The sequence below is a fragment of the Gorilla gorilla genome, chromosome 7, assembly GCF_029281585.2.
Source record: "Gorilla gorilla gorilla isolate KB3781 chromosome 7, NHGRI_mGorGor1-v2.1_pri, whole genome shotgun sequence".
NCBI classification, from domain to species: Eukaryota; Metazoa; Chordata; class Mammalia; order Primates; family Hominidae; genus Gorilla; species Gorilla gorilla.
The window spans coordinates 51,597,901-51,622,919 of record NC_073231.2 but is presented as its reverse complement, the minus strand read 5'-3'; the positions used below and the strand labels follow the sequence as shown (position 1 = coordinate 51,622,919).

The 25,019-nt window shown below is 36.5% G+C and overlaps 1 protein-coding gene across 5 annotated transcripts in view; it reads left to right on the top strand.

The window, feature by feature from the left end:
* C7H8orf34 (chromosome 7 C8orf34 homolog) overlaps positions 1–25,019 on the top strand; it is a 486,354-nt gene that overhangs the window by 433,056 nt on the left and 28,279 nt on the right. For 3 of the 5 annotated variants that reach the window (XM_031013950.3, XM_004047129.5, XM_063709229.1), the window contains 2 exons: positions 10,675–10,725; positions 21,743–21,836. In XM_031013950.3, coding sequence (XP_030869810.2) covers positions 10,675–10,725; positions 21,743–21,836 — 145 coding nt within the window. The remainder of the gene's footprint in view (positions 1–10,674; positions 10,726–21,742; positions 21,837–25,019) is intronic. The other 2 variants (XM_031013951.3, XM_031013949.3) reach the window with 1 other exon arrangement.

The following is a 25,019-nucleotide window of genomic DNA, read 5'->3' as shown; positions in this document are numbered from 1 at the left end:
GAAAGTTATAATCAATAATTACTTACAAACTCGAAGTAATCAGCAGTTTCTTCAGTGAGTTTATTGCACATTCAGCAACAATATCTATTCACCAGTTTTAAAAGTGACTTAGCTCTTTTTTCCTACTATTTACAAACTTTATGATTTGTATAGATTCTGTGTACATCCAGAGTCAGCTAAGATCTAGAATTTGTTTTCCTTCATTTATTTATTTTTCAGACGTTTACTTTTTATCTATATTGCCAGACCCTGTTCCAGGATTTGGAAAACAAATATTAATTAAAAACAATTTTTGCCCTCTAACAACTCACAGTTAAGTAGAAAAGATGTAGAAAGTAACCAGTGAGCGCGATACGTGCTTTCGTAAGGATAGGCGTAGTTTCAAGGGAGCACATGAAGATTTGAGTGAGGGGAGCCGGGGATGGCTTTCTGACTTGAAAGACAAGGTAGAAGTACAAGGAAGAAGTTCCCAAGTAGATGGGGGACAAGAGAGAAATCTGGCAAGTTTGCAGAGCTATACATAGTTTGCCAAGGCAGGAGACAGAAAAACCAGTGATGAGTAGGTCAATAGAGATACACATATTTACCAAATAATAATACCATACTTTCCAGTTGCCAAAATCTTTCAAGTTTTTAATACTCTTTTTAATTCATTATGTCATATAAAACACAACCCTCTGGTTCTATTGTCAATACCTCATAGCTAAAGAAACTCAGCTTCAGAAGAAAAGTTGTAGCTCTCTAAGATACCATGGCTAATAATTTGCTGTGTTGACACGTTAAAGCATTTTAGAAAGAATGAATGAATACTATTTTTTGTACATAGTAGTGAAATAATATTATTTATTGACATAATCAACAAATATTAGGGAACATACATGTTGGCACAATGACTAGTTCAATGGTAAATGGATCTTTCTAGAGTCAATTGACCAATAATGTATGCTTTAGTCTATTTCTAAGTCCATGCAATTACAAACAATTAATACTAGCCATTCATTCTTACAGTTACATTCTCTCCTTCTGTCCCTTTTCTTGTCCAACATCCACTGATAAAAGTCACCACTCTTCCAAATATGGAGCCCCTTTTTCCTGGCTTTGCCCTCTCACTTTTTCACATGGGAGTGAAGGAAAGAGAAAAATAAAAACGGCTTTTTTTTTTTTTCAGCTAATAGTCACTTTTCAGAAAATAGGAAAGAACACTAAAATGTTTTAAGTCATTTAAAATTTAACATTCTTAGTGTTAAATTTTAGTCATTAGTCACATAATTGCTCCTTCTCATTTTCATCCTTTTAAGGCAAAGGCATTAACTTCTAAAGGAACTGTTTATCTTAACATAAAAATCTTGGAAAAAATGATACTGCAGAGTGAATCATAACATTTTATCTTAAAATGCCACTGTGTTTTTGTCCTTAGCAATGCTAAATTTATCAAGTATTTTCTCTACCAGTAAAAGGGGTCATTTCCAGAGAAATGTGGTCTGCATTGATGCTATATTTATTTGGAAGATTGTGGGCAAATTTTCAAAAATATTGTAAACGATATGAAAAAGCATTGGAGGTAACTAAACAGAAATAGCATCTGGCATATATGTAGGTCTGAAAACAAACATAACAATTTATTGGATACATGAATAATTTCAAAGACTTGAGCTTTCTAAAAATTTTTGAGTTTCTAAACCACTGTACCTAGTTTTTCGTTAATTGGGGATAAATCACTGCCTGTTCTTTTGGACATGAATAGTAGTTGCTGCCTATAGAGGTTGTCGAGTTCAGAAAGCTGAATTTCGATCTCTTCATCAACTATCATAAATGTGGTAACTCTGTGTAATAATGCAGTGAGAAAACACAACATGTAGCCATCATATTAGCAGCTGCATTACAGGAAATTATAGTATGAAATTAGGAAGTGATATATGATGTTGATATTTCTGTATCTGAAGATACAGCACACATTTCAGTGCGTGGTATAATTGGTGCTCTTCATTGCAATGCTTGTGGTTTGACATATTTCCTCTGTTGTGTCTGGGCCCTTACCCCAAATTTTCCTTCTTCCTAATATGAGTCTTCCTCCTTAAGCAGCTCATTTATGTGGACTAATGACTAAGATTTCAGGACTAAACAAAAAAAATTTTTTTTTTTATTTTTTTGCTCAAGCACTATTCTCTCCACTTTGTCTCCTTCATCACATGTATGCAGAGGCTACAACAGTTCCCAGCACGTGGGAGTGCTCAATACATGTTTGTTTAAAAAAAAAATGAAAGACTAGATGCCTTTCCTCTGACTTTTTCCCATAGCATCTTGATCTTACGTGTGGCAAATAACTTTTGCTTTGTATTCTAATCACTCGTATATGTTTTTTCAAGGTAAACTTTTTTATAGTAGTAATTAACTCTTGTTCAGCTCTTTGTCCCAACACCTAACACAGTATATGGCACATGAGAAGTGCTTAATAAATACCTATGGAAAAAATGATGGGTGAAGTTTTATGGGCCCCTTGGGTTAGAAATGCCCTGGCCATTCATATCGAGCTCCCATTCTTCCATGGGTTCCAAATACCTCAGGTAGTTCTTAAGAGAGTGCTCTGTAGGTTAGAATTATTGTTTGGTTTCCTTTGAAAAAGATGAGAAGAAAAATTATTCTGGTAGAAGTAGGTTTCTCATGGAATTTTTTAAAAGAAAATTAACATCAGAGGTCTTAGACAGATACTGTTTGTGAATAAATGTACCCTACACACAAGTGCCAGTCTGTTTGCATTTTGTCTAAGGATTAGTGAAAGATGAATAGAAAATACTTATTGATTGAAACAAGAGAAGCATGGCATAATAAAAATGGCAATGGATTGAGGACAGTGTGGTTCTAGTCCTACCTCACTCTCTACGATTTTCCATCTCACTGAGAATGTTTCCTTAACTACAAAATAACCAGGGGACAGACAAGAGCCTTCATCTCTGACAGGCATAGTCCCATGCCATACGTTAAGCAGTAATCACATCAGCCTCTTTGTGCCCCTTTCCCTGAGTTTATAATATATTAAATTTTCTAATTTACATTTAAACACTTATCTCAACTGTGGTTATATTAAAAACTCACAATAAGTGAAACCACATTTCAGAAAGACCTTTTCTTTCTTTCTTCCTTCTTTCTTTCTTTCCCTCCCTCACTCCCTCCGTCCTTTCTTTCTTTCTTTCTCTTTCTTTCTTTCTTTCTTTCTTTCTGTCTTTCTTTCTCTCTTTCTCTCCTTCCTTCCTTACTTCTTTCCTTCCTTCCTTCTTTCTTTCTTTCCCTCCCTCCTTTCTTTCTTTCCCTCCCTCCTTTCTTTCTTTCTTTCTTTTTCTTTCTTTCTTTCTTTCTTTCTTTCTTTCTTTCTTTCTTTCTTTCTTTCTTTTTCTTTCTTTCTTTCTTTCTTTCTGTCTTTCTTTCTTTTCTTTCTTTCTCTCTTTCTCTCCTTCCTTCCTTTCTTCCTTCTTTCCTTCCTTCCTTTCTTCCTTTCTTCCTTCCTTCCTTCTTTTTTTTCTAAGACATAATTTCCATGTTTTGTTTCCTTTTCCTCCTTCACATGCTTCTGTCTGCCTCTCGTTGTATCCTCTCCCCCTCTTTGTTTTTCAAGGGAAATTGCATTATGGCATTTTTTATTCATTCCCAGGTAATTACCAAAATATTATGTTGCTAGAATGACTTGATATTTAAAATGCCAATTCTTTAAAATTAAGAAAAGGACATCTGAAACTGATAGGTTTGTGCTTTGAAGGGGATTTTATTTCATTAGCGATCCCAGTGAGAGGGAGGAGGGGATGCTGGCATTTCACTGGTCTGGTGTTGGAAATGGGGAACCCGAGATAGATGTATTGGATCAAGCCTCTTGACTGGGGCCATCTCTTCTGACCCATCAGAATCAGAGATCCTGATGCCTTATTCTTCGTTGTGTCCACTTGGCCTTGTACCACACTTGCATTCTTCAAAATGTTAGTTTCCTCTGTATTTTCCTCCAAGAATCTTTTTATTTTTATTTTTTTTTTACTTTTTCTTCTGGGACGGAGTCTTGCTCTGTCGCCCAGGTTGGAGGGCAGTGGCATGATCTCGGCTTACTGCAACCTCTGCCTCCCAGGTTCAAGTGATTCTCCTGCCTCAGCCTCCCGAGTAGCTAGGATTACAGGTACACCACCAAGCCTGGCTAATTGTTGTATTTTTTGGTAAAGACGAGGTTTCACCATGTTGGCCAGGCTGACCTCAAGTAATCCACCTGCCTCGGCATCCCAAAGTGCTGGGATTACAGGTGTGAGCCGCCACACCGGCCCCTCCGAGAGTCTTTTGCTTTATGCTCCTCATTCACTGGTGTCACCCATTGCAGTGACTTACAAATGGCAGTTACAACCAAACTCTGGTTGTATGGCCCTTGAAACAAATGGTATTGTGTAGGTTTCTCCTTTCCTGTGGTGTAGATATGACACTGACACTAAGGAAAGAAGCAAGGCTGTCAAGAAGCTTGCTTTATTTATATTCGATCATTAAGAAAACCCGTGGTCATCACCAGGTCTTAGCAGAAGACTGCAAATGTCCAGACAAACGGGAAAAACCACACACTCCAGCTCCAAAGAAACACATCGCCCTCTTCCGTGAGCGCCCAGAAACTGCTCTCCAGCATCTCTCACTGTTTTTTTCTTTCCTTTTCTTTCTTTTTTTTTTTAATTATACTTTAAGTTTTAGGGTACATGTGCACATTGTGCAGGTTAGTTACATATGTATACATGTGCCATGCTGGTGCACTGCACCCCCTAACTCGTCATCTAGCATTAGGTATATCTCCCAATGCTATCCCTCCCCCCTGCCCCCACCCCACAACAGTCCCCAGAGTGTGATATTCCCCTTCCTGTGTCCATGTGATCTCATTGTTCAGTTCCCACCTGTGAGTGAGAATATGCGGTGTTTGGTTTTTTGTTCTTGTGATAGCTTACTGAGAATGATGTTTTCGAATTTCATCCATGTCCCTACAGAGGACATGAACTCATCATTTTTTATGGCTGCACAGTATTCCATGGTGTATATGTGCCACATTTTCTTAATCCAGTCTATCATTGTTGGACATTTGGGTTGGTTCCAAGTCTTTGCTATTGTGAATAATGCCGCAATAAACGTACGTGTGCATGTGTCTTTATAGCAGCATGATTTATAGTCCTTTGGGTATATACCCAGTAATGGGATGGCTGGGTCAAATGGTATTTCTAGTTCTAGATCCCTGAGGAATCGCCACACTGACTTCCACAATGGTTGAACTAGTTTACAGTCCCACCAACAGTGTAAAAGTGTTCCTATTTCTCCACATCCTCTCCAGCACCTGTTGTTTCCTGACTTTTTAATGATTGCCATTCTAACTGGTGTGAGATGGTATCTCATTGTGGTTTTGATTTGCATTTCTCTGATGGCCAGTGATGGTGAGCATTTTTTCATGTGCTTTTTGGCTGCATAAATGTCTTCTTTTGAGAAGTGTCTGTTCATGTCCTTCGCCCACTTTTTGATGGGGTTGTTTGTTTTTTTCTTGTAAATTTGTTTGAGTTCATTGTAGATTCTGGATATTAGCCCTTTGTCAGATGAGTAGGTTGCGAAAATTTTCTCCCATTTTTTAGGTTGCCTTTTCACTCTGATGGTAGTTTATTTTGCTGTGCAGAAGCTCTTGAGTTTAATTAGACCCCATTTGTCAATTTTGGCTTTTGTTGCCATTGCTTTTGGTGTTTTAGACATGAAGTCCTTGCCCATGCCTATGTCCTGAATGGTAATGCCTAAGTTTTCTTCTAGGGTTTTTATGGTTTTAGGTCTAATGTTTAAGTCTTTAATCCATCTTGAATTAATTTTTGTATAAGGTGTAAGGAAGGGATTCAGTTTCAGCTTTCTACATATGGCTAGCCAGTTTTCCCAGCACCATTTATTAAATAGGGAATCCTTTCCCCATTGCTTGTTTTTCTCAGGTTTGTTAAATATCAGATAGTTGTAGATATGTGGCATTATTTCTGAGGGCTCTGTTCTGTTCCATTGATCTATATCTCTGTTTTGGTACCAGTACCATGCTGTTTTGGTTACTGTAGCCTTGTAGTATAGTTTGAAGTCAGGTAGTGTGATGCCTCCAGCTTTGTTCTTTTGGCTTAGGATTGACTTGGCGATGCGGGCTCTTTTTTGGTTCCATATGAAGTTTCAAGTAGTTTTTTCCAATTCTGTGAAGAAAGGCATTGGTAGCTTGATGGGGATGGCATTCAATCTGTAAATTACCTTGGGCAGTATGGCCATTTTTCACGATATTGATTCTTCCTACCCATGAGCATGGAATGTTCTTCCATTTCTTTGTATCCTCTTTTATTTCCTTGAGCAGTGGTTTGTAGTTCTCCGTGAAGAGGTCCTTCACATCCCTTGTAAGTTGGATTCCTAGGTATTTTATTCTCTTTGAAGCAATTGTGAATGGGAGTTCACTCATGATTTGGCTCTCTGTTTGTCTGTTGTTGGTGTATAAGAATGCTTGTGATTTTTGCACATTGATTTTGTATCCTGAGACTTTGCTGAAGTTGCTTATCAGCTGAAGGAGATTTTGGGCTGAGACAATGGGGTTTTCTAGATATACAATCATGTCGTCTGCAAACAGGAAAAGTTTGACTTCCTCTTTTCCTAATAGAATACCCTTTATTTCCTTCTCCTGCCTAATTGCCCTGGCCAGAACTTCCAACACTATGTTGAATAGGAGTGGTGAGAGAGGTCATCCCTGTCTTGTGCCAGTTTTCAAAGGGAATGCTTCCAGATTTTGTCACCACCAGGCCTGCCCTAATAGAGCTCCTGAAGGAAGTGCTAAACATGGAAAGGAACAACCAGTACCAGCCGCTGCAAAGTCATGCCAAAATGTAAAGACCATCAAGACTAGGAAGAAACTGCATCAACCAACGAGCAAAATAACCAGCTAGCATCATAATGACAGGATCAAATTCATACATAACAATATTAACTTTAAATGTAAATGGACTAAATGCTCCAATTGAAAGACACAGACTGGCAAATTGGATAAAGAGTCAAGACCCATCAGTGTGCTGTATTCAGGAAACCCATCTCACGTGCAGAGACACACATAGGCTCAAAATAAAAGGATGGAGGAAGATCTACCAAGCAAATGGAAAACAAAAAAAGGCAGGGGTTGCAATCCTAGTCTCGGATAAAACAGACTTTAAACCAACAAAGATCAAAAGAGACAAAGAAGGCCATTACATAATGGTAAAGGGATCAATTCAACAAGAAGAGCTAACTACCCTAAATATATATGCACCCAATACAGGAGCACCAAGATTCATAAAGCAAGTCCTGAGTGACATACAAAGAGACTTAGACTCCCACACACTAATAATGGGAGACTTTAACACCCCACTGTCAACATTAGACAGATCAACGCGATAGAGAGTCAACAAGGATACCCAGGAATTGAACTCAGCTCTGCACCAAGCGGACCTAATAGACATCCACAGAACTCTCCACCCCAAATCAACAGAATATACATTTTTTTCAGCACCACACCACACCTATTCCAAAATTGACCACATACTTGGAAGTAAAGCTCTCCTCAGCAAATGTAAAAGAACAGAAATTATAACAAACTATCTCTCAGACCACAGTGCAATGAAACTAGAACTCAGGATTAAGAATCTCACTCAAAACCGCTCAACTACATGGAAACTGAACAACCTGCTCCTGAATGACTACTGGGTACATAACGAAATGAAGGCAGAAATAAAGATGTTCTTTGAAACCAATGAGAACAAAGACACAACATACCAGAATCTCTGGGACACATTCAAAGCAGTGTGTAGAGGGAAATTTATAGCACTAAATGCCCACAAGAGAAAGCAAGAAAGATCCAAAACTGACACCCTAACATCACAATTAAAAGAACTAGAAAAGCAAGAGCAAACACATTCAAAAGCTAGCAGAAGGCAAGAAATAATTAAATCAGAGCAGAACTGAAGGAAATAGAGACACAAAAAACCCTTCAAAAAATTAATGAATCCAGGAACTGGTTTTTTGAAAGGATCAACAAAATTGATAGACCGCTAGCAAGACTAATAAAGAAAAAAAGAGAGAAGAATCTAATAGACGCAATAAAAAATGATGAAGGGGATATCACCACCGATCCCACAGAAATACAAACTACCATCAGAGAATACTGCAAACACCTCTACGCAAATAAACTAGAAAATCTAGAAGAAATGGATAAATTCCTCGACACATACACTCTCCCAAGACTAAACCAGGAAGAAGTTGCATCTCTCACTGTTAACCCTCAAATGTGCAGAGGCCAACCAGGCAAGCCTCCCATGCTGGCTGCTCCAGAAAGCACATTTGTAACTCCGAGCAATTTGCCACGTTGTTCTCTTACTCCTAACAACCCAGGCAAAGGAGAAAGGATGATTAGCACATAAAGGACTGATCTGTTCTGTCATGAAAGAGCCACATTGGAAAAGCCCATAGCACTCCCAGGTTAGTGTCCGAATGAGGGTAAGATAGTGTGGGAAGTTCACCTCTAAGAAACAGTTTATCTATGTATAAAAATATGTATATATATATATATATATATATATATATATATATAAATATAAAATAAACAAAAAAATAAACAGTTTATCTGAAATAAGTTCTCAGCTTTCTCTGTGTGCTTTGAGTTAAATTCCTCACAGCTTGAGGGATTTATATGAACTTAATTTTTCCCAATAGTTTATGTTTTAAGCAAATAGACCTACCTTATCTCTTTCACTATCTTATCCATTGAAAATCCTACAAGTTTGGAAGCATTTGGAAACATTTAAACTACGGCATATTAATGTTTTGCCAGTGGAAATATGATTTAGGAAGAAATATTACCACCTTTGTGATTTAACCTGTGATTTCTAAGTTTTGGGGAATACTAGCATTCTATTTCTAGCTCAATTTTTGTTTTGACATGAGCATGCCTCCTGTTTTCCCCAAGTACTTGCAAGAATACATCCAAATTTTTTTAAAAAAAACTAAAATGAATTTAATTTTGTATGTTTTAAATTGTTGTATCTCAGTGACATAGAAGAGTGTCACCCTGGGCCGGCTGTGGTGGCTCACGCCTGTAATTCCGGCACTTTGGGAGGCTAAGGCAGGCAGATTACCTGAAGTCAGGAGTTCGAGACCACCTTCTCCAAAATGATGAAACCCTGTCTCCACTAAAAAAAAAAAAAAAAAAAAAAAAAAAATTAGCTGGGTGGGGTGGCACATGTCTGTAGTCCCAGCTACTCGGGGAGGCTGAGGCAGGAGAATCACTTGAACCTGGGAGGCGGAAGTTGCAGTAAGCCCAGAAAAAAAAAAAAAAGAAGAAGAGTATCAAACTAGAATCCAGTCCAAGCGATGCTTCTCCTTGGTCCTTGACTTAGGGCACTTCACTCTACCCCTCTTGGCCTCAGTTTCCCCAAGTATTAAATTGGCCTGAGGTTGTCTTGCCCTCAATGAGATAATATATGTGTTGGTCATTGGAAAGTTAAAAAGATTCTGTAGAAACAAATGTAAGCTTTTAGCACACTTATTTAATTATCTTTTAAACACACATGGTGTCCTAGGATTTATAATTTCATGATATTTCAGAATTTATTTCCAAATGTCTCTCGTCATGGAGTATAAAAGCATAACTTATCCAAAGCACCAAGTTGTTTGACAATTTTGACCACCAATGTTTAGATGAGTTTGGGATATATGTTTAATTTGATTTTATAAATTTCAACAATTCGAATATGTGATTACTAGTGCTCAGTGAAGTGCTAGTAAAGACACAGATGATGGAGAATTTACTAATTACATATTAATAGGTTAAGAAAGACTTAATGTAAAGTCTGGATATAAAGGTTAATTGTCTGTCCTCTATGTAAAAAATATTTTTAAGTCCATGTTTTAGATCGTCACACAAATTTATAGAATATAGAATTTGTGACTTCTTTCCTTAGCCTAATTATGAGACTATATTTATAACATTAACAACAGAAAATGTTACACAATTTGTTTAGCATTCTGTTCCAAGATTTAGTTAGTTACTCTAGCTGCTCATTTGTTAACATGAATTAAGATCTATATGAGATCATGTCCTTTGCAGGGACATGGATGGAGCTGGAAGCCATTATCCTCAGCAAACTAACACAGGAACAGAAAACCAAACACAGCATGTTCTCACTCATAAGTGGGAGCTGAACGATGAGAACACATGGACACAGGGAGGGGAATAACACACAATGGGACCTGCTGTGGTGGCGGAGGGAGTGTAAGCATCAGGATAAATAGCTAATGCGTGCAGGGCTTAATACCTAGGTGATGGGTTGATAGGTGCAGCAAACCACCATGGCACATGTTTACCTATGTAACAAACCTGCACGTCCTGCACATGTATTCCAGAACTTAAAATAAAATAAAATATATTTTAAAAATCCACTTGAAAGCTATATTGTTGTTTTGCAAAAATTCTTTTCTTTTTTTTTCAAAGTGTAAGAATTTGGCAAACTAACAATCCCACAAGTATCAACTGAAAAGGTGGGAGAATAGCAAATATTTGGTGTTGCTCTCAGATCTCACTCTCCATGATTCTTTCATTCTTTTTCTCTCCTTCTCCTGACCTTTTCAACCTCTCTTCCTCTTTACTTCTAGGGAGAAGCCTCCAGTGGAGTGGGACACTCACTGAAAAACTACATGGAAGAAGTGAGTTTTAAGGTTGCTTTATAATGTAGTCTGAAATCAGTTTATGATACAGGATGAAGCACTCACTTAGGCTTTCTCCATCTACCTGTAGGGTTTCTAGTCTGTATGTGTTCAATGGTCATGTCCACAAAAACAAGATAATAAATAATAGGTTAGCAAAACAGGTTTTGGTCCTCATTGGGAGAAAGATACTGTGTATCAGTTCAGTGATCCTGAACATGAAAGTAAAACTGCATAAACCTGGTACTAATATATATTTTTATACACAAATATTTGTTGATATTCAAATAAATGAGAATAACATGGTTTACATTGGAGTGTGCACAAAAAAAGACACAACCGCTCTTCCTACTGAAAGAACAATCTATACTAGGTTTGGATCCATTCATGGGACAAATGGTCATCAGGGATGATATTCATACATGCCATTATGCAAAGGGCTATCCCAACAATTAAATATATACTAGATTTCACTTGGAAACTTTTTAGACTTCTAGATTTATTATTTTTGGAGATATCCAAGGGTGTTCTGTGTCATGGAACTTTGGACTGATGGCAAACTATTGCAGAACTCTCAGATAAACCAGTGGGCAGAGCCCATAAAACTTGGCCTGAAGCCAGACCACCGTGGCCACTAAATTAGCTGTCTAAATCCACTGCAGGTGGAGGGAACTGGGAAACAGTTTGGTGATGTTAAGAACAGCCTAAAAGGATTTTTGTGGTTGCCCAAGCTCTTGGTTCAGCATTCCCCACTTAACAGTGGATCTGTGGGTGATAGGCCACCTCCACAGAGGGATAGCTGATGCCTCTTGTAATATGTCCTGTCTAGGTCTAACCCCATGTTCCCACCTGAAGAGAACTGAGGTGCTGGGCCAAGACATGGGCTGCCTGCTGATGATAGAACTTAAGAATAAGTCTTCTAATTTTGTAGTTCTCATCCAAGAAAAATAGGCTTGTTTTCTTCATAATTACTAATGTGCAATGTAAATGTACATGTTGTACACAAGTGTAAGTGCTCAATGTGGCAAGAAGGTTGAGAATTTATGCCTTTTCACTTAAAGTACTTAAAGGCTATTGTTCCTCAGACTGTGGTCCTCTGACTACAACACTGCCATCATCGGGGGCTTGTAAGAAATACAAAATCCTGGGGCTCAGCCCAGACCCAAATAATCAAAATCAACATCCTAACATGATCTCCATTTGATTTATATGCATCCTAAAAGTGCCAAGATGCTCTGCCATAAAGTGTCTTTTCCAACGTTCCTTCTAGGGAGTAACTGTGTGCATCATGAAAAATCCCAATTTTGTTTAAAAATCTCCAATTTTATATAAAATAGGTAAAGAGAAAACCTTTGTTTATAAATTTATATCTTGCTTATTCATCTACTCTCAATAATAATTGTCTGAAATAAAATATATAAAATCTCTCCAGTTTATGAGATCCATTACTGACTTTCAGTCTGAATTTTGCAAAACATGTGAACTGCCTTTCTTAGGGGTTTAGTATTACTCAGTACTTTCATTTATTATTGACTTATAGTGAGATTTTAGCTCTTTCTTAAGCCAACAGATGACCATTCTTTACAATAAAACTAAGATCTTAATTAGTAAACTATTAACTTACGACTAGTTGGCTTTTCTCACAGACAATCCATTTATGTATTAGAAAATATATATGTACTTAAACTCTTCTCCATTGAGAACATGTTTAGAATGTGAGCCATAAAATGATAGTCTTTTGTCTTTTCTCACTTAGGCTTTTATTTCACTTTTTCTTTTTTCTTCATGTTAGTAGAATTGGTAAACAATAAAAAATAGTATTTATAAATGTTAGAAGCATTGAGGCTAAAACTGAGCTAGCAAACATTTGCTTTTATTTAATACACAATAAAACTCAAACCATAGTGTTTACATTTTTAATATATTTAACATTTCTTACTAAAGTTTGAACAGCTCTTTGCAGATCAAATGCTCTTTTTTTCATCTAGTTTTATAATGAGACAGAATCATAACCACATGAAATTAGACAATTTTGTTTAGATCTGAATCAAAACTACAGAGATGATATGGTCTTCTCAAAAGTAAAGCTAAAATGGAGCTTTTATTCAACATCTTCTATTTTTTAATGTATTATTTGGCTAAGATTTGTGGTTTTGACCAAATAAAAAATGAAATATTTTATAATTGGCTACATTTCTTTGTCCTCAAAATAGCTCTGATAGTTAAATTTTTAAAAATATTACATGCTTTTTACATCTAAGATACTTGATAACTCAAGGTGGGAATAATTTTACATCACAGAAATCTTAGTTTTTGGATTATATTAACATTCATTTAGAAAGAGTATAATTTAAAATAACTTATCAAATTCAATCAGTTCCAAATCTGGATTATCATAATTTTTGTAGCAAATTTAATCCATTTACAATATCACATTACCAGGACCAAGCTGGTGGCTCATGCCTGTAATCCTAGAACTTTGGGAGGCTGAGGCAGGAGGATTGCTAGAGGCCAGAAATTCAAAACCAGCCTGGGCAACATAGTGAGACCCTGTCTCTACAAAAAATCAAAAAATTAGCCAGGCATAGTGGTACACACCTATAGTCTCAGCTCTTCAGGAAGCTGAGGCAGGAGGATTGCTTGAGCCCAGGAGTTTGAGTCTGCATTAAGCTGTGATCTCGCCACTGCACTCCAGCCTGGGTGACAGTGTAAGATCCTGTCTCTGAAACACACACACACACACACACACACACACACACACACACACACACACACACACACTACCCAGACGAATAACTGGGAAGCAGCAGAGTATACTGGTTAAAAATCCCTTTATCATTAGTGAAGTGTAGTAATTTAAGTATATATGCATCAGGTAAGTATTGTCAATTCAAATGATTGAGAAGCCGTAAAGAACTAGACTGAAGTCAGTGATTTCATTTGAGATTCCTCACACCCTTAGGAAGTTAGTTGGTGAGGGCCAGAGGCAACACACATGGGAGTGCGAACTTAGTGGCAGTGTGGCAGCTTCACAATCTCTTAGGGTGTCAAACAGAATTAAAATCACGAGACAGGTCTTTTCAAATCTGTTGAGGTTGGCTTTGCCAGATGTGCCATCTGAACCAGAAAGGGGATCAATTCTATGCAACACAATGTCCTGGAATCACTTTGGATGCCAGTTTTGGCCTGCTTGTCTTGTTTCTCCTGTGTAGTATTCTGCTCTCTGTGGTGTAAAGAAGTTTCAGTTCTACTTCTGATGGAGAGTGTATGACATTATTCGCTATAATCAATAAGAGAAAGTTTACCTTTTATCATTCACGAAGGTTTACTTTCTAAAAATTTAAATAATTATTAATTATCATAGTTTTATTTCACTTAGAAAACTAGGAAATGAAGATCTTTTTTCAAGAAAATCCTATTTTATCATTAACATTCATTAAGAACAGAAACATGCTAAATCATAATTTTTAAAAAAGTTGTAATCATGGCACTCAGACAGATGTAAAATGAACACGTGAAAGATTTATTTAACTGATAAATTAATGAGGGAACAAATAAAGCATTCCAATGATTTCAAAGAATTAAACCCTCACTTACATAGTCATAAAGGAATGCTGAAATGACATTATAAATCGATGGAAAAATTGGCAAATTTAATCACTATCCATAGGATAACACTCTATCACATTCTAATGGACACGATTTACACTTATATGGACAAGAGGCATTTGCACTGCTACCATTTTCTACAAATTCCATAATTGTAAAATAGCTAAAGTCAATGAAGTCCCAGAGCTTCTGTAAAATCAGGCATGCTCGAAAAATGACTTGTTTTTCACTGATACACCCAATCATCTTTTGGTTTTTTTCTAAGTCTTTTCCAAATTCATACTACAATTTCCTTGGAAAGAAAAGCCACCAAGTGGAATGAGTTGGAAAAGAAGATGAAGTACAATCCCGAAGTATAGTGTAGGATGGCAAAATAGTCATGTAAATTTATTTAAGTATTTTGCATTTACTTTGTAATGTTTTTCACAACCTACTGTACTTTTCTGACTTTGTTATTACTCTCTCTCTTTCATTTTCCCAGATTCTATTAATTTATACTAATAGCTCTTAATCTTAAGTAACTTTTACAATTCCCAAAATAAATAGGCTTCATAAGTATAATTCACTGAAAAATTGTGGATTTTGGCCCAGCTCATGCCTGTAATCCCAGCACTTTGGGAGGCTGAGGTGGGCAGATTGCAGTCCAGGAGTTAGAGACCAGACTGGGCAACATGGTGAAACCCCATCACTAAACACACACACAAACACACACATACACACCCCACATGGATAGTATGAACCATTTCATTAACAAATGCAACAAGAAAGTTATTTACAAACTTTACAAATTTAGCTGTGTACATTATATAAAGGGAATTTCGTTTTAACGGAAGTGATTTTTAACGGAAGGATTAATTCTTTGTCAGTGGAAGCAGTCCATTACATGTATCCAGAGTGGAGTGTGACTTTGTTTGTTTTATAATATGCTTCAGGGAATCTTATTTTACAGGGATTCCATGGTTATGGAAGTAAAATTAAAGTGATTAAACCATTTTGAAAGATAGAAACTGATGTTTTGTGCGTTAGTGACGTATTAATACCAAATGAAAAGAAATACTTAGTTGATTCAGAATTAAAACAGCCAATGGTAGAAGTTTGAGCAAAGAAGTAATTTTTTTTTCTTGAAATACACTGAACTTCCAGGGCCACATATGATAAATCACTGACTGGTTGCATTTAGAGAATCTAAAAATAAGCTCTTCATGTGGATCAACAATGCTGCTGAAGTCTGTAAAGCACTTATTCTGTTAGCAGATAGAATAATATATTGATTCAGAGCTAGCAACCATTTTCCATGTGATAAATATCACTATTTCCCACCACTTCCTAGTCCCTGTACATTTGCTATAATTATGGTGAAAGTGTTTTAGAGAAAGATTGAATAGGATTTCTTCTAAAAGTAACACAAAGAAGTTGCTCTTGGGAATATGAAAAAGTTTGTACTACACTCAGATACAGTTTAATATTCTTGTGGAAAATGTATATTTGAATAAGTTGGCAAAGAGGGACACGTCAGCTTTTGTATTTTAAAATGTTCAAGATTTTAGCTCTTTGACCCCATCAAAAAGAATTATATGTAGCCTTATGGGTTGAGCTTTAGACATACATAGTGGTGCTTTTTGGCACTGATAAAGTGAACAGGTGCGTTATATTACTAGCTCTATTCCGGGGAAAACCAAAGTAAAACATTTAAATCATCTATTAACAATAATATTTGTACTATCTTTATGATTACAATAATTCAACATTTTAAAGTTCTTCCCAAACTACATATTTTACCAAGCTCATGTTCCATTTGTACTTTAGGCAATTTGCATTAATTAGAGAATAGCTGAATGCTGCTTATCTGTTCAGGAATAAAGCCATTAAAACCGAAAACCAGTCAGTAGTATTGCTTAATATGCTGAACTATTATGGGAAAATAATAACACAATTGACTTACTACTCATATCTTTTTCATGAAAACAAATTTTAGTATTTCAATCAAAAAGCTAAATAACCAAAATATTTTTAAATTAAAAACACTTTTTTATGATCACTTTAAATTTTTCTGTTTTAAAGGAATCACTTCAGCAATTTCATTTTCCCTTATGTATCCAAAATGTCTATTTTTCATATTTCTTCTTTGAACATCAGAGACTATGTCACATTTTTTAAAAACTGCAGCAGTGTGATCTCCCTCTCTGAAATTTTACTTCTGTTATCTTCTACATAGTTATGGAGTTTTAAATCTACAATTTTTTACATTTATGCTGTTTTTCGGTGTAGCTCAGCAAGATCAAATTTAATAATTCATAAATTTAAAAAAAAGCAAGTTAAAGTCCTTACAATAAACACTGGTTTATATCTAAATGGTATATTCCAAGATTGAGTGTCTTTTTTTTTTTTTTTGCTGACTTTCTCTGCAATAGGCCATCTAGTGCCTCTCACATTCTACTCTCTAAAGGAATCTAGACCTAGATAGATACTACTTATGAAGTACAAGAGATCATCTAATCCAGTAACTATCTCATTCTATCCCAAAAAAGACTTTAGCATGCCTTGGATTCACCAGGATAAAAAGCTGTGCCTTCTGACCCCTGGGGCAGTGAGTTTCTGCTGTGGAGCCCATCTCTCCTATGATAGGAATTTAAGTTTTAATCCAATTAACAGGCCATTTTCAAGAGCTGCTTGTGCTAAAAATCTTGTGCTTTTATTTTTAAAATGAAAATCACTTTTGAGGCTGGGCGTGGTGGCTCACGCCTGTAATCCCAGCACGTTAGGAGGCAGAGGCGGAGGATGGCTTAATCCCAGGAATTGAAGACCAGTCTGGGCAACGGAGAGAGACCCTGTCTCTACAAGGAGTTAAAGAAAAAAAAAAGAAAAAGTTATTGAGGCATAGTGGCACGTGCCTGTAGTTCCAGCTACTCCTGAGGCTGAGAGGGGAGAATGGCTTGAGTTCAGGAGGTCGAGGCTGCAGTGTGCCATGTTTGTGTCACTGCACTCCAGTCTGGGCAATAGAGAACATGTCTCAAAAAAAGAAAAAAAAAAAAAAAAGAAAAAGAAAAAGAAAATCATTTTGAAATTTGGTTTTGTTTTCTTTTGTAAAAGGAAAATTTGAGGGCCCCAAAATTACTAACTTAAAGGGAAAAGTCAAGCTGGGAACTGCTGAAGGCAACCTGCCTCCCACTCTGTTCAAAGCCATGCTTCTGCTCACTGAAATAGAGGCGCACGCCTATAATCCCAGCACTTTGGGAGGCCAAGGCGGGTGGATCACGAGGTCAGGAGATCGAGACCAGCCTGGCCAACATGGTGAAACCCCGTCTCTACTAAAAATGCAAAAATTATCTGAGCATGGAGGCGTGTGCCTGCAATCCCAGCTACTCGGGAGGCTGAGGCAGGAGAATTGCTTGAACCTGGGAGGTGGAGGTTGCAGTGAGCCGAGATCGTGCCATTGCACTCCGGCCTGTGCAACAGGGCAAGACTTCGTCTCAAAAAAAAAAAAAAAAAAAAAAGGAAGCATATCTGACGGCCTCCTTTGGAAAGCCTTATCAGAAACTCAAAAGAATGCAACCTTTTGTCTCTCACCTACCTGAGATCTGGAAGCCTCTCCCTACTTCAAGCTGGAGCCGTCCCCACTTTTCTGGACGGAACCAATGTACTTCTTACATATATTGATTGATGTCTCATGTCTCCCTAAAATGTAGAAAACCAAGCTGTGCCCCGACCACCTTGGGCACATGTCGTCAGGATTTACTGAGGCTGTGTCACAGGTATGCATCCTCAACTTTGGCAAAAAAAACTTTCTAAATTAACCGAAACCATCTCAAATATTTGGGGTTCACACTTTCAATATTAAAAATAAACTTTTTTAGAACAGTTTTTGATGTACAGAATTATTAGATAGATAATACAGAGGTTGCTATGCCTCTTATTCAGTTTTAACTATTACTGATACTTTATGTTAGTATGGGGCACTGGTCACAGTTAACAGACCAGTATTGATACATTATTAGTAACCATATCTGTATTGTGTGCAGCTTTCCACAGGTTTTCCCTGTCATTTTCTCTTCCATGATCGCATCCAGGATCCACAATACATTTAGTCATTGTGTCTCCTTAGGCTTTTCTTGGTTGTGACCCTTTCTCACAACCAAGCTTTCCCTGTGTTTAAAGACCACAATGGCTTTCAGGAGTACAGCTCAGATATTTTGCAAATTGTTCCTCCGTTGATATTTATGTGATATTTTCATCATAATTAGATTGGGTTAACGTGTTTTTAGGAGGAAGACCACAGAGGTAAAATTTAATTTTCATCACATCCTGTCGAGGGTACATCCTATCAATATGCTGTATTGCTGTTGACCTTGGTCACCTGGCTGGAGATAGGGTTTGTCAGGTTTCTTCACTGTAAAGTTACTTTTATCCTTTCCCTATCCCTCCTGAACTATTTGAAAGAAAGTCACTAAACACAGCCCACACTTAAAAAGTGGGAAGTTATTCCCCACATCCTTAAGGGTGGAGAATTTACATAAATTATTTGAAATGCTCCTGTATACACATTTGTCTATTCTCATCCATTCATTTATTTATTTGAACATTTATTTTTATCTATATGGACTTACAGATATTTATTGCATATTTTGGATAATGACTCAATACTGGCTTATGTGTTTTGTTACTCAAATTGTTCTAGCTTTGGCTAATGACAGCTTTTTCAGTTAGTCCCTTATCTTTTTGACATACTTCCATCATTGTGTATGTGTGTGTGTGTGTGTGTGTGTGTGTGTGTGTGTGTGTGTGTTTTCGAGTACTTTCTTGCTTTTTGGCACTACCAGATGGTTCGGCTTATCTTGTACATTTCCTCCCTCAGTCCTAGGGAGTCCAATCATTTATCCAGAAACCCTAGTTCTTTCATTGGAGAATGATTTTAGAAACCAAGATTGGGGTGGTAGGTGTGTTAATTGCTACTGAGTGTCATTGCTTCTAAGTCTTCTCAGGTGCCAGAGTAGAGAAACATATGTGTATATATGAATATGGGCCAGGCATGGTTGCTCACACCTGTAATCTCAGCTACTTGGGAGGCTGAGGCAGGAGGATCACTTGGGCCCTGGAGGTTGAGGTGAGTCATTATCTCACCACTACACTCCAGCCCGGGCAACAAAGTGAGAGTCTGTCTCAGAAAAAAAAAAGAAAATAAATAAATAAAAAGAAATACTTATCAACATTTCTGTGTGTAGCCATCTGTATATATTGTAAGGTAAACACAAATTCATACTGACGTCTTTAACTCTAATACATTATGCACGGATCATTCCAGTCTCTTTCCCCTGCTTATCTGTAAATTGCCACACCAGCAGTGAGAAACCTGGCTCCCATCATCCATTTACTTTACTGTTCATTTCCAGAGTACATATATAGTGGTTTCAGAATTGTTAACCCATACTCCTATGGAAAGCAAGTTTATCAACTCGAGTACAGTGCATATGTATAGTTCCTTTAGCCTTTGGTCTTACAAACTCCACTCATTTTCAAAGTTAGTTAGGTTAGCACCTTATTTCCTCCCCCTTCAGTGAGGTTGTTTCATACATCTGTAACACATTTATGTTCTTTCTTTTTTGATATATTGCCATTCATTCTTGGATTCCCCAACTTCCTAATGGATTTTTTTTCATTTGCATACATTAAAGCTTATGGTATAAAATTCTATGGGTTTTGACAAATGCTTAATGTCTTGCATTTGCCATGATGATATCACACAGAATAGTTTTACTGCCCTAAAATATATCCTGTGCATCACACAACCAAACCACCACTCCACTTCCAAACTTCTGGAAAATTGTGCTGTTTTGAAACTCTAGATTGGGGCTGAACTTCTCCAGAATTTGACATCAAAATGAAAGCCATGGCAGATAGAATATTTATCTCATAAAGGAACTGTTTTAAGCAAAGTGGACATTTAATGACTGGTGGTGTCATGTTTCTTAAATATCAAGGGTTGTGGAACTTTATTTTTACCTTGTTAGTATTTGTCTGAATAAAAATAAAGCACAATATCTCATATTGGAGAAAAATATAATTGAAAGGGGGTAGAGATGATGAGTGAATTTGAGAGCTAAAGAGTGAATTGACAGATCATACTGATTTTATGTTTTTAATTTTCCAAATATGTTTGAAAACATGTTCTTGAGTCATGGCTCAATAAATTTAAAGTTGTTATTTTGTTCTAGAGGAGAACCATCTTTCCCCTCTCCTTCCTTTTTACCCTTCATCCTCTCCTTTCTTTTCTTCGTTACCTCCTCCTATATGAATGTTTACCTAGTAAGTCTCTATTTTGTGCAAGGGATATAGTAGATGCTAGGAATGCATAGGTGAAAAAAGTTATTTATGACCTCAAGGACCTTTTTTATTATTTTTAAGGATGGAAAAGATGAAAGTATAATTATTACATGGTATGATTCTATTGGTATAATAGGCACATAAAGGAATAGAGGAGTAACTCTGCCTTGCAGGATCAGGGAAGACTTCCAGTAGAAGTGACTCCCGAGCCTTGGAAGAGGAGTGTTAATGTTTAAGACAGATAAGGAAATGCACTGTAGAGCTACCAGTTAATTATAGCTGGAGTGGTCAAGGTGGGATTGAGAGAATAGTATGATAGAACATGTTAGACAAGTATGGATCATGCAGGGCTTTGAGTTTAAATCTTACCCAGGGAATAATGAATAGAGCCACTGAAAAATTATAAGCAACGTAGTGATTACATCATATGGCAACTTAAAAAGCGTGCTCTGGCAGATGACTGGTGGGAGAATTAGACAGGATATGATACATGATCCTGGAAAACTTCCCAGATGGCTATTACTACAGTCAGGGTGGGAGATAATGAGGGTCTGCTTTAGTTCAATGACAGAAGGGAAAGAGCAGCAAGGAAGTATATGAGAAATATGTTAACAAACTTCAGAAAGTGAGAAGAGGAAGGAGGCAGTGAAGTAATACTAGGAGAGTGAAATCGAAGATGTTCTCTAAATCCCATTCATCTTCATTCTCATTAAAGGGAATTTGAAACCTTGATGGCAAAGAGGCACATTTTATGCCATTTTATATTGAATATTTCATGATTATGTTTCCAAGAATGAGTGTCAACATTTCCATAAAAATATTAATTCATAAGGAATACAGTTCAGGTATTTCTTGACTCTAAATGTTATTAAGAAGAATGTAAGAAAGAAGAATGTAAAAAATGAGTTCAGTGTTTGTAGTACGTCTATGACATGAAAATGAATTTAAAGTTAGAGCTCTCCTTTTTTTAATGAGGAAATTATTCTGAAGGTTTTTGAAGATGCAGCTCATAAAGATTGAAGTGATTATTCACATTAATGTTCATGATATCAAACAGAGTTTAATCTAAAATAAATGTGTTCTTTTGCAGGATGAATCCTTAAAGCAATTGCAGGTAGTTCATCAACCATGGATCTTGCCAAGCGACACAGAAAGTGAAGGAGTGGAAGCAGAACAAGAGAAACGTGAGTAGACACTATTGTTTATTGACAAATTTATTTTACCAGAAGGAAATCCACAATAAAGCTATTTCACTTTCATAGCAATAAACAGCTTCTATAAAAAAAAAAAAAAAAAATCCAGACTCTGTTAGGAAGAACATGTAAAGACAAGCTATCCTTCAGGTCTACGTCTTCATTCAGTAACATCTTAATTATGGTACAGAGACTCATAGACTAACTTTCTAGAAAAAAAAAGCAATTCTTTCTAAAGACCAACATAGACTGTCTAGTTGGAATATGAATCTTCTATGAATAGTCTACGATTACATCAGTGATAATTTATAATTATTTTCAAAATTTCAAAGTATGTCAGGATCAGCTGATTATTATATATGAAATTATACTCATTAGTTAAATGAAGATATTTACATATGTAGACACTGTTCTAAGTTCACAAAACAAGTTAATATTATAAGATAACTGAAAACAAGTAGACTAATGGCTCTTGGTTCAAGTCACCATATTCTAATAATAATGAGGAATGAATCACTATACTAATGCCATGGCTCAGTGCATGCTCTCCAGGGTTTATTGAAATTGTAAGACATATGGGCCCAGAAATCTGGTTGAGAAGTTAGTATCAAATTTTATTTATGTATTTTTCTAGTGGTAGCCCTCAGAGAAAAATAACAATTGTATGTGATAATGTAGCCCTCATGATAATTGGTGTGATGTGATGAATAAATAATTCTCCTGAGCCATAACCATGAGAAATACTGATATGTTACATAGGTAGCATTATAATCATGAATCTGGAGAATCCAGGAAATTACACTTCCAGGTTAAAAGCCATTTTAAAATGTTCTTATCCCACTTCCCCACTTCCATACTGTGGGTTTATGTGGTCAGAGGGAGCACGGGCATGAGAGTGAGTGCTCAGGTTAGAGGAGGAGGATGGAGGCCAAGGTTCACTCAGCTGTCACATTCAGAAACAGAGTAAAAAACACAGTGGTACTTTATAGATTCTATTGAAGGAAAACAGCACCCATCTTCTATAGAAAACAACTGATAGGCTGGGCATGGTGGCTCACCCCTGTAATCCCAGCATTTTGGGAGGCCGAGGTGGGCAGATCACCAGGTCAAGAGATGGAGACCATCCTGGCCAACATGGTGAAACCCCGTCACTACTAAAAATACAAAAATTAGCTGGCCATGGTGGTGCTCACCTGTAGTCCCAGCTCCTTGGGAGGATGAGGCAGGAGAATTGCTTGAAACTGGGAGGCGGAGGTTGCAGTAAGCCGAGATCGCGCCACGGCCCTCCAGCCTGGCGACAGAGCGAGACTCTGTCTAAAAAAAAAAAGAAAACAACTGATAAAGATGGAGAAAGTGGAATGTACTTTAAGCAAGTACAAAAGCAAAGAGTATTTTGGAAGTCCCTTAATGCAAGGAATCCTAAGTAAAATGGTTTAGAAAATATAATACTGTGGGATACAGAGAAAAGAATCCCCAAATGTGAAAGTATTAATAGTGCTCCAAAAGTTTTATGAAAAAATGCAAACATATCCACATCCCCCCATCTTCCCACATATTTAAATATACATAATCTCTCATTCTAGATTTTGGCTGTAGTGATTTTTCACCAATTCTTTTGAGGCCTTCGAAAATTTCGTGTTAAAAAAAACCTTCAAGCACTGTGGGTGTGTATTGTATAAACACAATATGGGAAAGTGTGCTAGTTTTACTGTTAGATCCTACAAGAGGTGCCCAAAGTGGGCAAAACTGGTAAACAACATTGTTATAGAATGCAGAGCATGTTAATTATATGAGTGTGCTATATTTTATAATAAACTAAAACTTAAGAAAATAATCCATCAAAATAGTATATTATATCCAGTTTCAAATTTAGTCTTCTTTTCTTTTCCTTAAATCCATATATCTCCAATCAATATTAAGAGTAGAAAACATAGCCTAATCATGTAAAGGATATGCAAATCCCCAGAACTTTCTTCAACCCTTGTCACCTAATACACATTGCCTTTCTGCTTATATTTTTACAATATTTTGGCAATAAGTTTTAATTTTCTTCTCTTCTACTAGGGTACAAGTTATTTGAGGGAAAGGGTCCATTCCCTTTTTCATCTTATTGAGACACAAAATAAGCCTTCAATAAATATCAGAAGAATTAGTAAATGAATGAGAAAATGAATGAATAGATTTATTTTTTTCCAACTTGTTTATCAGGACAGTTAGAAATTAAAAAATAAAACAAAATAAATAACTATTGTAACTATGAATAACTGTTATAAAAGTTATTTATACTTTTATTAAAATTTTAATATTGGATTTATAGTTTATCCATGGGTTTTGCTAAATGGTCCATCAATCACTCTAAGAAAGTCCATTCCTGAACTCTTGTAACCATAGAACTAGAAGCAAAAATATTTGATCTTAGCAATGTTGTACTGGGAGATGACCCTTGACAATGGTAAATTGCTTGAAATAAAATCAGGGTTTAAAGTAATTGGGTAGTAATGGGAGCCATCTGGAAATGGAATGCTAGTTAGCATTGTAGCCAAGCTCCCAGCACAGAGATGCAAATAAGAGTAGCTTCCATCAACCAGGTGCTGGGACATGTATACATTGGAGCCACTGAAGCATTGGTATCTCCACTGATACTTTCAGTCAACGCATGTGGTTTGTAGAACAGCTGGCTAGATATGCGTAGATCATCTACCTCTGTCTCAGGAAAAGGAAATAAATGACATAAATCTTTGTGAGCCCAGTATCTGATTTAGAATTTACAGGCTCATATCCTAGAAACTTATGAGTGAGGAAGATGACAAGTTTATCATTTCAACAACACCTGTTTCTTGACTCAGCTTTCTATAAATTATGCCTAGGTAATTTTATGGAATTGTCTAATTTCTCTTGAGACAAGATCATCTTGGCAGATAGCTTCCAAATAACGTCAGGGGTAATGCATATTTCTTATTGCACCATTTAAAAATAAGACTTAGCTCAAATAAATTTTTATAAATCAGCACCTTTAGGAAAAGATATTGTGAACAATTAAATAGGGAGCTTTATAAACTTTTTATAAGCAAGATAAGCAAAACCCTTGATTAAATAGTTTTTTTCTTTGCTTTTAATTAAAAAGTATAAATTCAAGTGTGAAAAAACTTGTGTCAGGGTTGTGTTTCTTTCTAA